Genomic DNA, 16,710 nt, shown 5'->3' with positions numbered 1-16,710 from the left:
AATGATACTCCAGAGCAAAAAGCAGGCAAAAATATTAATTGTTAGAGATGTTCTTGTCTCTTTCTTCACAAGGAAGAAGCCAATCTGAATGACTGGACCCTGAGGAGGAAAGGGCAGAGGAGGCTACCCTGCATCCGTCTTGTTAACACTGTCAAAGCGGAGGATGGAGAAGATTTTTCCAGCTGAACCCTGGGATACCGAGCCCTTAGACACTTCATGGCCTACTCCCTGACCACGCAGCTTCTCCACAGCCAGTGTATTAGTGATATCCCTTGTGCAGGCTGCTGCAGCACTTGTCAGAAAGGGTGGTCAGGACGTTGCCTAAAACCAGCTTTAGAATAACTCCAGCATGTGCTGTCTGACTGGCTTTGGCATGGATGAGTGAAGATACTGGAAACTGTCATCTGATCCTTCCAGCTACTGTGTTCCCCTCTCCATGGGGGACCACTGACCACATCTCAGAGGTTTTTGCAGAATTCAGAGGGAGGAAAAGGTCCTGTCACCATACTTAACAGTGTGGGAATAGATGAGTAGGAGGGTGAGCATGATTTAGACCACGGTCAGTATACTGTTAAGAACACCCATGCTGCCTCTGCTATTGCCTTACGACGGAGCATCTGAAAATTAGTCCAAACTGCTTGCGTAAATGAGATGCCCAGCTTTTTTGCTTCATGGGTTCTGCAACATACCTTGGCCATGTTACAAAGGTCTGTCTGTCTCCTGAGTCTTTTTACAAACTCTTTAACTTCTGTTAAAGAAGAAGAGGCATATGTTTCACATCATTAATACTTTACAGTCTAAAATACATTAATGAAGACAGATCTTTTAAGTTACAAAATAGATCCCTAGTGGAGCTTTGGAGGGTAACAGAGAGCACAGTGGGGGCACTAAGCCAGCATTATAGGCTGGTCTGGGGACCCTTGCAGTCAAAGCTTGCAAGGAGAAGCTGCCCAGGTCACCACTCTTCCTTCACTGTGAATCTATTAACCCATGATGTACAGGAAAGATACTTTCAACATTTTTTTACATTTAACACTTCTTAATTAAGACTAATGCTCTTTTACCTGTATGGTTTCAGGTGAATGAAAGCAATTGTAAATCTAAACCTCCTGTATTTTGTTTAGACAGTTTACATTTCCACCTTTATGCATCTATAATTCTGCAGCACTGTGAATAGGAGTTGATTTCTTTGGTTCTACTTTTGTCCTTTTTATGTGTTATATAATTATGAAAAGGTCCAAGAATACACTTCTTAAGAATAAAATATAAAATAACTGATTTTCAGTTGCAGGAAAATCAAGTATAAAGCAACTTCTGTAAACAGACAATGATTTTAAATGAAAATTTCTGTTTCTATGATGTTTCTACAAAGAAGAAAGATCAGGATGTATATACAAAGGGTCAGGGGTGATTATTGACTTATATGTCCATGCACGCACGTGTTAAAAATGTATTACTAAGATTGCTCTGTCAAGCATTCAAATGTAAGAAATGCCAGAATTAAGTTTCTCTGCAAGTCTTTCTTAGACATATGAATCCTAATACAATCTTTTGTCCACACAGGAGCTGTGCTTTACCACTGTAGAGTTGGTCTTCAGTCAAGGAGCAACTAAACAAAATGATGTTTTAGTCAGAATCTTCATCATCTATGTAATTACATACATATGTGTATGTACATATTTACAAATGCAAACATATACACACAGGTTTATAGAGTACAGACTTTTTCCAATCATCCTCAATTCCTCTAATGGAAGTCATAGTTTCCCTATAGGAGTATGACTTTTTTCCTCCCCTTTATATTGGACTATGCTGTAGCCATTAAATAATTTATCAGCATAAAACCAATTGCAAGGTGAAGAGACAGAATAACATCTAAATTTCATAGGGCAGGCTCCATATTATTTGGTCATCTACACAGCTGAAGCAATCATAGCAAGAGATAGATCTTTCTAAAGGTTTAAGTATGCTTCAATTCACCATGAATTGGGAATAATTTTGGCTTAAATTCATTCTCACACATTATCTGAGACTATTTATTTTTAACTGTATCCCAGCTACCTCTAGTTGTTGCTACTATCGAAGCTACATCAGCAAAAAAAGTTTTTAAAATAATTTGTCTTGTAAAACAATCTGTTCTGCAGTTTAATGAGAAGTTATTTTTGAAAATTTCTCTCTTATTCAAACCTACCATTAGATTTGGATGTTTGGAGCATTAATGGAAATCCTCCCAAAGGATTAAGCATCCAACATTTAACATTTTCACTGAACAGTCTGATTGAGTCAATGTGTTGTGCAGGCACCTCCTCCAGGAAATCAGGAAGTAGGATATTCTCCAGCTCCTAGAATACAGATTCATGGTGCTGCAACTGATGGGTGTACTACAGATATTTACAGCATCACCAAATAAAATTGTATTGATAGTTTAAATGTAAAGAAGCCCATTTTTTTCTTCCAATTAAGCAAAAGCTAAGCTACCTTTATTAGCAGAAGGAAAAAGATCTTAAGACTAAATGTTGTTTCCTGAGTTAATTACTAGACACTGCTTAATGACCTGCTGCAAGTAAGAAGCAAATTATTTTTATTAGAAAACTGCGTATTTCTATGTGGAATGTCACTGAGAAATGCAGTAGTGTTCTCAAAGGAAAAGTAACTCTCATAATCTGGAAAACAGTTATCAGTTGAAATTTCAGTCACATAACCTCATGCCAGAACCACAGACCACATTTATAACAGCATGTTCCACTGATATTGAGGACTTTCAAATTAATACATAGGAGGAAAATGGAAGCTATCTCAAATTCCACTGGCTCCCTTCAAAACACATACTATTCTCTCTCAGAAGACGCCAAAGAACAGAGATGAGATAAGAACAAAAATCCCATTTGTACAGCACCCAAGAAACATCTGACCTTTCTCCTTATATAGAATTACTAAAAAGACACAAACACATAGTAGCATGATTCCAACAAGCAAATGTGTCTACAATACCTTGAATAGATACCTATCATAGCTTTTTAACAGCTGGCACACATCTGGCAAGCACATCAGTTCTATTCTTTCAGGCTGCAGAGACCTCCAGAATGACGTGATACAGTCTTCTACCTGTCACACAAAGCCATTTTTGAATCGTTACTGATTTTGCACTTGTGAAATGTGAAGTGTAATTCAATAAAACAGCACACAAGCATAGAAGCAGAGGAATGACTGTAGAGACGGGCTCTTTACCGGGGCCAATTCTGGCTGGGCTCCAGCGTAAGTGGAAAAGTCCTGAGGAGGTGGCAACAAGCTGAACCTCACAAGGCAGTGTAGGAAAGAGGGGAGAAACAAAGAATTGTGCCATGGACATGAGGATATAATGAAAGATATGTGCCCATGGCCATGTGTTATGTGCTGGGCTCAGACTTTTTGATGTGCCAGGAGGGCTCAGGATATGCTTACAAACTCAGATTCTTGGAGCATGTTGTGTTAATTCAGAATTTCAAAATAACTTGACTGAATGCTCCTTTAGTCCACAAGTGATCATCTACCATAGATCAAACTATGAAGTAAATACACTACACAGACACAATTTTTTCCTTACAGTTGTTTGCTGTTGTCAGAAGAAGTGCTATTAAAGAAAAGGCATACCTTGTCAAACTTGTTCTCTCTCACCATTTGTAAAATAACTTGACAATAGTTGTAGTAGTCATTGGCAAGCAGTGCAATCTGTGATCAAAAAGAGAGTATAAAATGATGTCACAGTGAAAGAGCTAATTTGCTTTATGATCAGATACTTTGAACGTACCATTTCGTAGGGGTCTGTCTCACTTTGCACTCTCTCTCCAAGGAAGAACTGGTTGAATTCAGGAAAAAGATATTGAAATGTCTCTTTCTCAGCCTTTAGATAAATGACAGATGGGTAATACTCCAAACTCTTACTCTTGATGCATCAGAATTTGTTTTGAACAATAAAAAGAAAAAAGATTGCAATTATTTTGTCAGTTCAGTTGGAGGTATTAAGTATTTTCTTGAAAATGTAGAGCATGATTTTTTAATAAGATGTGTTTCTCCAGAGAAACGCTTATCCTTTTTTTTTTTTTTTTTTTTTTTTTTTTTTTTTTTTTTTTTTTTTTTTTTTTTTTTTTTTTTTTTTTTTTTTTTTTTTTTAAAAAACAAAATTGGGGTGGATGAAAGAAACAAGTAGGGCTGCCTACCTAAATGTTTAAATCCTAAACCGTACATGAATTTCTTTTTAAAACCGGTGAATATTTAATGCAATACATATCTTCCACATATATTTTGTATAGCACTCATGTCTTACTGGTAACCTTCTGAATAAGGCTGCAGATAGTTGTCTGTGCTGTCAGGGTGACAGCAGACTTCTCATTGGCTGTCATTACATCCACTTCAGAGCACTCTTTACTCTACTCGAGCACTCCGTAAAAGTAACACAGACATCCAGTCTCTCGTTTTTTCCTCACTTTGGTCCGCATAAGTTTGTTGCTCATGCTCTGCTGGTTGACACGACAGCTCACTGAGGGGAGAACTGCCGCAGGTTAGCTGTGCATCCACCCTTTTCAGTGAGCAGGGGCTGTGCTCTTTTTTCTTAATCATTCCCTAGTATTTAAATACTTATATCATGCCAATAAACTCTGAGCATGTTGAAAAGACACTGTCTCACCAGCATGAGGGCCTGGTACCACGGGCCACAGGCAAGGAAGGCTGTGCCCCACTGACTCCCCTAATATTCGAAACCTGGGCTGTCAGCTGCAATTTCCACTCTCAGTACAGACAAAATTGTTTGAGCTGACGTTAAGACAACAAAAATATTTAGCTAATGGGTGAAATAGGAGTGGGGGAAGTAAACACATAGTGAGATTACACAGACTATTTGATTATTTTGAAGAAGATGGGCAAACTGTATTTCATCAGAACATATTAGATAGCAATTCTAACTAAACACACAGATTGACATTTTGTTATGTCTAATGTATCTGAAACTCACTGTTCCTTTTTTTTGTCTATTCTTCTTGTAATCAGCTGCATTTTCAGAACTCCAGGAATTACTACTGTGATAAAATATACAACAGAAAAAACAAACTTTAAAAAGCTCACCAATTTATTCTGTATTTAGTAAGAAAATGAGCTCAAACTGGATAGAGTACACTAGGTTGGAGCATTGTGTTTGGGAAACAAACCCTGCTCTCTTTCCTGTCATTCAGTGGCCCCATGATTTTCTAACAAATCTGAAGACCAATTGCTTAATTTTAAGATAAAACTGAAACAGTAATTATAAAGACAACAAGGTATTGGCCATCTAGCAGTGCAATGACTTTGAACTTCTTTCACCAGAACCATGGGTTTCTATTTGTAATTGCAGTTTGTGTGGGATGGTAGTAATTATTATAAACATGAACATAACAAAAGCATAATAATCCTTATGCTTAGATTTCAGAATTATGACATTTTCTGCATTGTACATCAGTTTAAATAGCAGTTTGTTTCTGACTTTCACCCATCTACTGTGCAAGCTGGCCACGATGTTCCACACAGTCAGAATTTACTTGGACCTGCACAGGCTTGACAATGGCTTTTAGCTGGAAAGCCAGGGATGAAGGCACAACAGGCTGCCTTGTTGCTGTGCTATCTCTATGATCTCCTACCTGTCTCCCTGCCTGTTTTGCTGAGGCTAAGGCTAGTGGAGGGAGAGACAATGTTGCTAGTAAAAGGGGAGCGCTATGAGAATTGGATGCCTCCAGTCAAGCCTCCATCTGCTGCTGACACCTGCTCACTGTCTGTGAAAGCATTTTGAAGTACAGGGTCCTTTTGGACTCGGCTGTTTTGAAGGGTGACAGGCAGGGGCTTTGTAGAAAATGAGCTTCCACTGGTGATTGCCAGCACTCAGGCTACCTAATCAGAACTTGGCTGCTGGGTTTCACTGTTGTGATGTATTATAAACCGGGGTACCACTGTATATCCTGAAGGGGCTGAGGACAAAATGTAACAGCTTGAATTGCTTTCTGAAAATTAGTGCCTAAAACCACAGCTGCTGAAAATGCTTCCTCTCACTTCTCTGCTCCTCGCAGGACTGACCCTTGCCACCTTTCCCTCTGCCACTACTCTGTGCCATAAAGGCTGTGCTCCAAAGAAACCACCAAACTGGCTGCCCAAGACAGGGCACAACATTCATGTTGGGCATGTTTGGTAGTTCTGGTGATTCTTTCTCCCAGACATTTTAGAGGACAAAGGGAAACACATGTAAGTAGACATTTTATAATGCTTCTTTCAAATGGGTCCTTCCTGCAGATTTCTAAAGCCTCTGAAATACAATTAATGAATATTTTCCAGCTCCTGCTCTCCCTGAGAAGGCGGCCAGCTGTATTTTTTGCTGCCGCTACCATGGCAACGTGTATCAGCGCTGCTTGCCTCCAGTGGGTTGGCTCCCACGGCAGGCTGGCTCCCGCTCCCCCCACGCAGGGACATCTAGGGGTGAGAAGGGGTGCTGCGTGGGTTCTCCTGTGCCCCGGCAGCCGGGAGCTCAGCGGAAGTTAAATGGAATACCTATGGAATGCCAACATCTATGTGTCCCCATTGTTAGCAAAGGGGATTGGGATTCACCTGGTGCCTGCAGAGGTGCTTGGCTGCACATCAGAGATGCTCACTTCTCCTGGCGAGTAGTGCCTGGGTAAAGACAAAACACACAAAAGAGGAGGTGGGTGGGAGAAGGGGAAAATGGGTGACAGCAAAATCACAAGGAGATTCACTGTCTCTCTTGCAGAGTTTGGATGATGCTGTGGGGTAGGAACTAGAGCTAAAATGGGAAATACAAGCGTGGAGATGACAAAAATATTAACAGAGGCAAATGGGAAGGACAAAAGAAAAAGGAAAGGAGGAAAGGTGGTGAATGTGCATGCTATTGACTGTCAAATTACACTGAGATTAGAAAAGTTGATTTGCTACATTCATATCTGATTTTTTTTATGAAAAAATCATGGGTTTGTTTCACAGTGAGGAGCCTAAACCTTTCCTATTACTAGAATCATAAAGCACCTCTTACAAAACCAAAATTCAATTACTTTTTTTTTTAAATACTGCTGTAGTCTGAGCCACAGGAAGTACCATCTTAGAGAGTGCTTGTCCTCAAAGCTCCCATTCCTAGAGGGAATGTATTCCTATTATAATGAAAATCAGCAATTAACATATTCCCTTAATGTCTGTAACGCATTTGGAGTCCTCTTGGATTACAGTTGTGCTTATTTGCACTATTTTCATAACATCATCATCAGACTTGTGGTACACATATCCACAAAGAATCAAAGATTTCTAAACGAACCAGCTCACAGGTGGTTCTTATCACTACTTGTGTGAACATGTTCCAACCCTGATACATTCAAGGCCCCATTGACTATCAAAATGCAAATGCCTTCTTTATATTCAAAGGCACACCATCTCACTGCCATTTCTACGACACCAACAAGCATAGCTCCCAAGCTGCCCGATCCTTCAGAGGTCTAGTTCCTCACTACCAGCACCATGTCGATTGCTGACTATTTCAACATGGTCAAGAAATATCCTTTTCGATAATTAGAAAGAATCATTCATAGTTTTGAAACAATCATTTTCTTCACCAACCCGCAGGATGGATGGATGCCTTGGTCTCTCAGCTGGGCCCTGGGATCCACCTTCCCCTCTACTAGGTGTAGCAGAAAAAACATCTGCATGTTGGACTTTATTTATGCATGGGAGGGCGCAGTAGTTATTTAGGACACATTCACTACTGAAACAGATATCTCCTGTCTCTTCCAGAGAGAAGTGGCAACAAGCCAGAGAAGTATATCCCATTACAGGAGTCTGGTCCACAGACCAGCATTTGAACTGCACTGAAACGGTATATTAAAAATCTTTTTCACTCTAATTTGGAAATTTCCACATCAACACACTCTCAAAAACTGAGATTTTATATGTCAAATACCTAGGGCATGGGTATACATGTGATTACCAATGTGAGAACAAAATTTCTTCTTGTAGGTAGAAAAGTCTAAAAGTTCTAATTATTCTTTTTCTAATATTCAATTTTATAGTTAAAAAAACAATTGAGAATTTGCCATTGCTAATTTTACCAGCTTTGTTGGATCATAAAAAATTAACTGTGATTTCGAAAAGTGCTGAACCCTAGTGATAGGATAGTAAAGATGAGGTATTTCCTTGATATATTCCTACTTAAATACAAAGAATGTACAGAACTCTATACAAATGAAAACTAACTGATTTATTTGGTTGAAGCTGATGTTTATTTTGTATGTGACCTAATTATTTCTTTCAGAGTTGTGCTACTCATGCTTCTCTGGCTATGTCTTGTGCTTTTTCTCTGTTTTTTCCTGCTGTGCTCTATGAGACACTAAGAAATAATTGAGACACCTGGCTGCCCAGGTTTTGTGGGGCTGTATGTTGGCTTGGGACAGGGGCATGTGGCTGCATTTAGAGTGGAAGCTGTTCTGATTTCAGCTGTCTGGCTTCACAGCTTAGTGTCTTCTTATATCTGTCTTAAATGAAGGAAGCATTAGATAAGATAATTTTGCAGTTAAGGGACTTTTCTACTGCAGCTAGAAAGATGCCCTTTGTCTAATTACAATCGTGTTTTTTTTTGATTTTTTTTTTTTTTAATATGAAAAATTATAGAATCATAGAATAGTTTGGTTTGGAAGTGACCTTCAAAGATTATCCAGTTCAACCCCCCTGCCATGGGTAGGGCACCTTTCCCTAGACCAGGTTGCTCAAAGCCTCATCCAACCTGGCCTTGAACGCTTCTAGAGATGGGCATCCAAAATTTCTCTGGGCAACCTGTACTAGTGCCTCACCATCTTCTCAGTAAAGAACTTCTTCCTAATACCCAGTCTAAACCTACCTTCTTTCAACTCGAAGTCATTCCCCCTTCTTCTATCACCACATGACCTGTAAAAAGTCCCTCTCCAGCATTCTTGTAGGCCCCTTTTAGGTACTAAAAGGTCTCCCCAGAGCTTTCTCTTCTCCAGGCTAAAGAACCCCAACTCTCTTAGCCTTTCTACAATAGGACAGCTGTTTATGTCAAGAAACAATATCAAGGTCAGTAAACAGCTAGTTGATTTCAGCCCTTTCTCTGGAATACATCCCCTTTTCCTTGGTTTGACCAAATGAAATATCGTTTTTTTGGAGCAGGTGTCTGGGCAGGCACCACTGCTGCTGGAGAAGGAGCAGGAGGTCTGCAGCTGGTGCATCAGCTCCCCTATGGTTAAGCATGGGCTGCAGCATGTTCCCCAGCCCATTGGAGAAGATGGCTCATTTCCATGAGGAGGGCCAAGGACAGAAGCTGTGCTGGCATATGTGGTGCCTCTGTCTCCCAGTTGTGGCTAAAGTCCTTCTTTCTGCGTCTGGCCCAAACTTAGCCAACACTGGTTCTTTGGTTCCTCCTACTTTTTGTAATTTTTCCTCATATTTCTATGCTGAGAGGAAAAAAGAGCAGCAATTCAAATTGTTCTGTTCTCTCTCATCTCTGCTGTGACCAGAACCACCAGCTCTCCAGCTATACACATCACGATAGCTGTTTTCAAGTGATGCTGCTGGAAAACTTTCTTTTCCTGAAGAAGAAAGACCAACATAGACTTAGTCAGAGACCTGTAATGTTTCTTTAACAGTGGACAAGACCCTTCCTAATTGTGGATATCAATTCTTATATCAAATCTTAGGCTGGTTCTGGTAATACTGGGTGCAGAAGATGTGAAGACTGTCACTTCAGTGAAGGGTGTCATGAGAAATCAGCCTCAAATTTCCTATGAATAATTTGTTTGGTCTCACAACAACTGACTGCCACTTGATTATCATCTGCAGAACCTGATCCTCTGCACTGTCCCATCATTTACTGTTGTTCCTCTATGGACTTCCACAACATTTCTCTGCTATAAAACCTGTAGATAAAGGCAAGAAACCTATGGGTATATTTTTTTCCATGCTCTTGCAGAGCATGCACTCAGTTAATTAAATATTATATAATATATCACAGACACTGAGAGTATTAAACTCAGATATCACCAGATATCTGGGTGCTTAATAGGCTGACTTGTATCGCCCTAACATTCATGCTATGGAATAATGCTATATCTCCATATTAAAGAATAGAAACCAAAGTATGGAATTTACCCTTATACACACCAAAGTAGTGTACAATAATATAAGAGAGCGAGGATACAAGACTGATCTTCAAAGTCCATGGCATAGGCTGCACTTAATTTTCTTCTCCTGTGCATTAAAAAGAAGTGTAAAACTGTTACAGAATGGCAGCATTTTCCTTCCTTTTTTTCTGGGGAGAAAGGCAAGCCTGTGGTTTGTTTATCTGAACCATGAGCTTAACCACGAGATTCTTCCTCTCCTGCCCGCAACTGGAACATGCTCCTGTCTACACTCTAATCTGCCAAAGTATTTTACATTCATCAATTATTTTCAGGCTTTCAAGTTTTACAATCAATTTATACTTGTCTTACACTGTGTTCTCTTACAAGAGGTGATTTTAAAATCTGTTATTTCAAAATTAAGTAAAGGAAGTGTTTTTGAAATAATATGCCTTCTTGTTTCAAGTAGTAAAAACCCCATATAAAACGATTGTGTGTGGGACTCTTCAAAACAGCGCAGTCATTTATACTTCAATACTCTTCAGCCCATTGTTCAGTAAGGAAGGTGATACAATGACATGAAGGCATTTCAATATGGGTTTTTTGAGCTCCCATTTAGAGTCTCAATATATTAAGCTCTTCTTTTAGGTTTGGCATGGGTTCTTGCTCTTAAGATTGACATGGCTAAAATGTCCAATTCAAGGATGCCCAATTAGGCAAGGTCTGTTTCCCAAATGCAGTTTCTCCATTAGGGTTCAGCACCTAATGGCATAGCACTTTAATAGTGTGTGTAATGAGAAGAAAAATATAATGCTATTGTCAATGTTCAACAGATGATTTACAGACTTTTATGTACAGACAATATATATACTGTCATGTGACTTTTTTTGATTAATACATTTTAAAAAACAAACCTGAGATAATTTTGTTCATACAGAAGACAGCAAAAACGTGCATAAAAGGAAGAGTTCTTCTTGATAGCTATTCCATCATAATGATATCTAGAAAATTAAAAAAAGATCAACTGACAACCATACGATTTTCATCAAGTCATCGTATAATTCACAATCCTCCTTCGAAAGCAGATCATTCTATTTAACCAAGGAAAGACTAAGTAAAAAACCCCTTATGTTTGTTTTTTAAATTCTGTTTAATATTTATTTTCCCCAACAGAAAAAAAATTACATGAACTATTTACAAACTCTATTTAACAGTTTTCGCCCTGGAATGACACCTTTTTCTAAATGAAAAAAAAATTAAGCCAGTGAATAGGATGCAACAGATTTGTACAGGCCAGTTAGTGAAGTCAGGGGCCAGGGTCTCAGCAGACAGAGGTCTTCATATATCCATGGAAGTTGAAGGACTTAGTGCAGCTGTTTCCTGGCCATGCACAGTAGCTTGAGGATTAGATGGCCCATCAGTGGTCATGGCAAGCTAAAACTCAGTAAACCTGGCAGACCTTCTCTAAGGTTTATCCTGAGCTCAGTGAGCAATGGAGTCACCACCTCTGCTACCAAGGTGCCTTGAGCTGGCTCTTCCCAGATTGGGCCACCATGAAGCCAAGGGAGCAGTGCCATGGTTTGGGGCCACCAGTAGCCAGGAAGCAGTAACCTTCTGCTGATGGAGAGAGCTGGGAGGCTGGGGGCTACCAAACACATCCCAAATCCTGCCTACTATGAGGAGAAGCCTGGGAGTGTCTGCAGTGAGGCACTCCCAAATTAAAGGATCTCTTGGCTCAAGCTGATAGCAAGCCCAGACTAGTGGAGAAAAGCTGCAGATCAGGTAAGGGCATGTTGTTCTCAGAGCCTGTACTTGACAGCTACACAAAATGCTTATAAAATTTCTCTATTTCAGTATCCTTAAAACATCCCCTTTCCCAGTCTGGATGTTCAGAATGTGATCATAATTTGGATATAAAAGAGCATCAAACTCTCTGTGCTCTAGAAGAAGAGAGGAAAGGGAAAAAAAAGGAGAGGTAGGAGGAGGATCTGAAATTGTCTGATTTAAATGGTTTGAAAGTGTTTACAGCATTTCAACTGACCACCAGTATGTGCTGAGTAATTCCACGGATATGTGCAAGGATGAAAAACACAACACAGACATCAGTCATGGCCCCTGTGCATCTCAGAAACAGGCTTTCCTGGCCTTGAGACCCAGTGTCTGAGGAGCTCTGAGTAAGGGTGTGATGTCTAGCAGATGCCTCATGCAAACCATGTTGTTAGTAGCCAGTACAAATCAGAGCAATAATTTTTTTTTAAAGCAGTCTGACCTGGAATTCATGCCCCACCAAAGGAGATCCGATGCGGTGGTTTTCATGGAATTAACTCTATTTTAACATCCTTGGTGACACCATAAATCACTCTGGATCTTGTGATGTGTTACAGACTTGCAACCAACAGTTAAGCTGCTATATTGCAGTGCTGGGACTGAAAAGTCAGCCACTTTAAAATTTTATTAGAATAGTTAGAAGTAACATTTTCAAAGAAAGGACATAAAACCAATACCTGATACTCCCTGCCGTGGTCCGCTTTCTTGTCACCAGACCTGGGAAAACTAACTGAATAAGCTGTAAAGACAAACACAAAATTAGAGGTACTTCGCAAATTCATTCTAAAACACAAAAATGTATCTGCCTCCATTTTTTGTCTTTATCACTTAGTTTGCTTTCCATCATTTGCAGGCTAATTCCTGTTCTTACATACCTCTCAAATGGTAACTCTTGAACAGAACTCACTCAGGCTTTTGTGGATCCACGGCTAAGTAATTTAAGGGATTACCTTAAGGTCAGGTTCCACAGTGTAATTAGACATTGTCAGGTTAATAATCCACTTCACTACGATTATTCTGCATGAGCTGTCCTGTGAAGACAGAGACTAACCCAGGACACCTGGAACTAACATTCCCTATATAGCAGGAATAGAAGATCCAGTACTCCGTGTTAGTGAGGAGTGAGAAGTGTCCATTCAGCAGTATACAGCTTGGACTCTGTGCAGAGTATGTGTCGCTGGTCCAAAGGCCCGATAAAGGACATATTTCCCCAGCTCACATTGACATGCACCTCCAGTTTCAACAGCAGTCCTGTTCTTCGCATGTTTCTGCATACATCTACACCAGCTGCTCCCTTTCTCAAGCTGATAGTTTAGCATAATCTCATTTTCCTCAAAGGGCAGCCTATGAAACTGGTGCTTCTGTGGCACAAGACACACACCTCCTCCCCTTGCCTCTTCTACAGAGACAGCAGTATATTTAAGTAGAGGGACAGGGCAGATGACATAAGTAGTGTCTTCAGTCACCACAGTTTGGTTCACATGGGGCTTGACTGCAAAAGCCCTCACAGTCCACATGTATGTAGCGCTGTCAGGTTACTACAGCTTGGTGAATTATTAATAACTCAGCCCATTAGCAAGGCTGGGGTAACTGATTACATGTGCACCTTCAGTTTAAATCAGGGCTGCTGGAGTTCCTGTCCTCCTCAGCTTCTTGCTGCATGGTCCTTTCTCATGCTGCATAAGGACAGACCATTTCAAGCCACGGGGGAGATGCACCCCAGCTTGCTCCTTTGGGATGTGTTAGCTTGCACCACAATGCACTGGGTCAGTTGAGGCTGTGAGCAAACAGTTGCAAGTACCAACCCATAGCAGCTCTGGCTCATCAGCTAAGCTCTCCTGCGTGACCAGACTCATGCTTCATCTGTGCCTGTCCCAACTTAAAAGTAAAATGCATTAATGTAAACCACAAGAAGGCTGGTAATCAGTCATGCTGGAGTACCTGAGAGTGTACAGGCAGAATGAAATTAATCTCACCTATGTGGCTACAAGGCAGAGATATCTAAGCTAGTCACTGTAGACTCTGTTGTCAGTGGAGAAAAACAGGCAGTTCTGAGGCACATTTCATCTGAGCTGACTGAGATGACTCATTTAGTGTGAAAGGGAACATATGTACCTACTTATTTCTCTCCATTGGCTACCAAGAGATTTTTAAGGTGACCAGCTTCATGGCAGATGTCTACACTGAACCAGGCAAATTCTACCTATGGTCTTAGCTGATGACCCATTCAGCTATGGTAATAAATCACACTGGATCTCTCTCACAATTCTTAATTTTCAGTAAAAGTGATTTAACTTATCCAGTAAAAAAAGTAGATTCAACTGAATTGAGATAAATGATTCCTAAAATGAGGTTATCCACATAAATGAAATTGATTTGTTACAACTTGTACTTACATTATTTTGGACTTGTATTAAAACAGTGCTTAGTAGCTCTTAATGTGGGAACTAGTAAAATATTATCAGTTTAAAAGAAGTACTGAACAAAAAGTCTTGAGCAAAAAATAATCACACAGTTTTCTATCTTCCTTACTTAGTTAAAAAATGTTGAATAGCTATGGGTGTTCATTGCAACTGGGATTTCTAAGTGGTAATTCCTCTATGGGTTGCATCAACCTCCACACAGTAGAAGAGTGGAAGTGTTAGAAGGAGATTCAGTTTTACATCTGCATTTGTTTTGCTTGGATGTATCTGTGGTATGTCTGGAGCAAAATCTCCACAAGTATACTTTAGGGGGAAAGTATAAAATTATGTAACAATGGAAGGCATCTTTTAAGGACAGAAGAATCAATTTCTTGGGATGAGTTGTTTAACCTGTTGTTAAAAACTGAAAGCTGGTAAAACTTTCTAAAATATATTGGTAAAGGAAATCTTTGCTAGTGTAACGTACATCAGTTCCCCGAAGAAAATAAACTCCATCACAGACAACCCTCATTTCTCTAGTATAACTGCATCTACATGAGGGCTTACCAGAAATACATTAGAAAACACAAAAGCATAATACATTACATTTTCATTCTTCTCTGTTACCTAATCTCGTTTGATATGCAGTGTATATATTTGATGATCAAATTTTCTGTTTAGGCATCCCTGCTTATCTTACATATCCTGTCTACTCTGTACCTTTCCAAAGGTGGATGGATGTACTTGAATCTTGAAATCGGGATTGCAGGTTTCAATATACAGTTCATGTAGGAGCCGACAGGGTACTGTGCATCCTCCACACAAGTAGAAATTATCAGCTAGCCTTTAAAACAAAATCATCAATTGGTTTATATCAGAATTAGAAAAAAGATTTGTTAGATTTTCAAATTCTATTTTCCTTGTTTCCAAGGTGTAAGAGATGTCATGTGAGATTCTGTTATGCAATTAACTAGTTCTCATAAATTTTTAAATAAAAAATATAACTTTGTAATATTATAACATTAACAAAATAGAGCCAGTATTAGCATTTCTCATATGCTTATCAAAAGATCTAACTTTGGTTTTCTAAACGGAAGGGTCTCCACTACACCAAAGACAATAATATGAGAATTTTTCCACCTTAATGTGTGATACGGTGATTTGGAACAGAGAGTACACAAACTGTAAAGGACCAAATTCTGTTTTCATACAACCTCATTGATTTTAGAACAGGTTTCTTAAGAGAACAGAACTTTAATTTACAGTTACTATGTAACAGAACTACCAGGACTGAAAAAGGTTTAGATGTTTAAATACTCATCCTCTGGCCAAATCCCTGACTCATCCTACTTATCAGAATGGCCATAGTCAAGTAAATGCCACTACTTGTGTAAATAAGGTGAGGAAGACGTAAACTTGGTTACTTATTAGCCTAAGGTATTACCTTTACTGGGAAAAAATGACTTTTAATTGTGAGATAATGCCAATGGTTTTGATGTCAGAGGATAATAGGCTGCAGTACAAATACAGGAGCAAAGCTGAAGCAAAGGAGCAGAGAGATTAATTTTCAAAGCCTGACACACTGTTTGTATGACAGTGGTTTCTTACTGTAACTGTGCTTCCATTCTACCAAATGATTTATGCATATTTAATTAATTAATCAGCTGAATGCTAGTGCAGCACAGTGCCAGTTACTCACTGTGTCTACTGATAATCCAGCTGATTGGGAAAGAAGACTTTTCATATTCACTGGGTGAGACAAGCCAGCTGGATTTTAAATCAGCATCCTCTGTTTTATCAGTAGCCTGATTTCAGACAACCCAGTATTTATCTTTCTGAATTAGCTGTATTGGCAGTAGATAGCAGATAAGGTCTTCAGCAAACTGGCTTCTAGAACAGACTGAGCAAGAAGATGGTTGCTGTGCTGCCTGACAATATCTGCCTCAGCTTTTATTCATGCCTCCTACCCTTCTTCCACTGAAGAAGGCTCTCTGCCTCCCCTAGACTGCCTTTTCCCCAGCAAAAGATCCCCAAATACCTCTCTTATACATCTTTGGAGACCACCTTCTCACCCACCAGCCCAAGAGGCTGGTACTGTCAAGCACCAGAGCTGAGGTGTGCTGAGCTCCCTGTCAGATTCCCACCACCTCCAGCCCTACCACCCAACAGAAAAAGCTTCACTGAAAGACCTGAGCAGGAACCTGCATCTAAGATACGGGATCTGCTGCATTACTGGGGTATTTCCCATCATCAGGCTAAAAGGTAAATGAAATTTATTCTAGATAAGAGTCCTGGCTGAGCTCTGCCTCCCAGTAGGCAGAAATGTTGTTTCTTCTAAAGCAACCATCTCAAAACCC

At 39.7% G+C, this 16,710-nt stretch overlaps 1 protein-coding gene across 4 annotated transcripts in view; it reads right to left on the bottom strand.

Moving 5' to 3' along the window:
• The window catches only part of RFX8 (RFX family member 8, lacking RFX DNA binding domain), a 33,091-nt gene that overhangs the window by 14,591 nt on the left and 1,790 nt on the right, over nt 1-16,710 (bottom strand). For 3 of the 4 annotated variants that reach the window (XM_027894805.1, XM_027894804.1, XM_027894808.1), the window contains exons 2-11: nt 15,074-15,197; nt 12,629-12,690; nt 11,039-11,125; nt 6,601-6,663; nt 4,988-5,051; nt 3,788-3,922; nt 3,631-3,708; nt 2,992-3,105; nt 2,192-2,342; nt 690-748 (exon numbers count right to left, since the gene is read on the bottom strand). In XM_027894805.1, coding sequence (XP_027750606.1) covers nt 690-748; nt 2,192-2,342; nt 2,992-3,105; nt 3,631-3,708; nt 3,788-3,922; nt 4,988-5,051; nt 6,601-6,663; nt 11,039-11,125; nt 12,629-12,690; nt 15,074-15,197 — 937 coding nt within the window. The remainder of the gene's footprint in view (nt 1-689; nt 749-2,191; nt 2,343-2,991; nt 3,106-3,630; nt 3,709-3,787; nt 3,923-4,987; nt 5,052-6,600; nt 6,664-11,038; nt 11,126-12,628; nt 12,691-15,073; nt 15,198-16,710) is intronic. The other variant, XM_027894807.1, reaches the window with a different exon arrangement.

Source organism: Empidonax traillii, unplaced genomic scaffold (genome assembly GCF_003031625.1).
Source record: "Empidonax traillii isolate 1590-97213 ecotype Southwest subspecies unplaced genomic scaffold, ASM303162v1 scaffold443:size705114, whole genome shotgun sequence".
Taxonomy (NCBI): Eukaryota; Metazoa; Chordata; class Aves; order Passeriformes; family Tyrannidae; genus Empidonax; species Empidonax traillii.
Note: the sequence above shows the minus strand (reverse complement) of the source record. Positions and strands in the feature narration are given on the sequence as shown.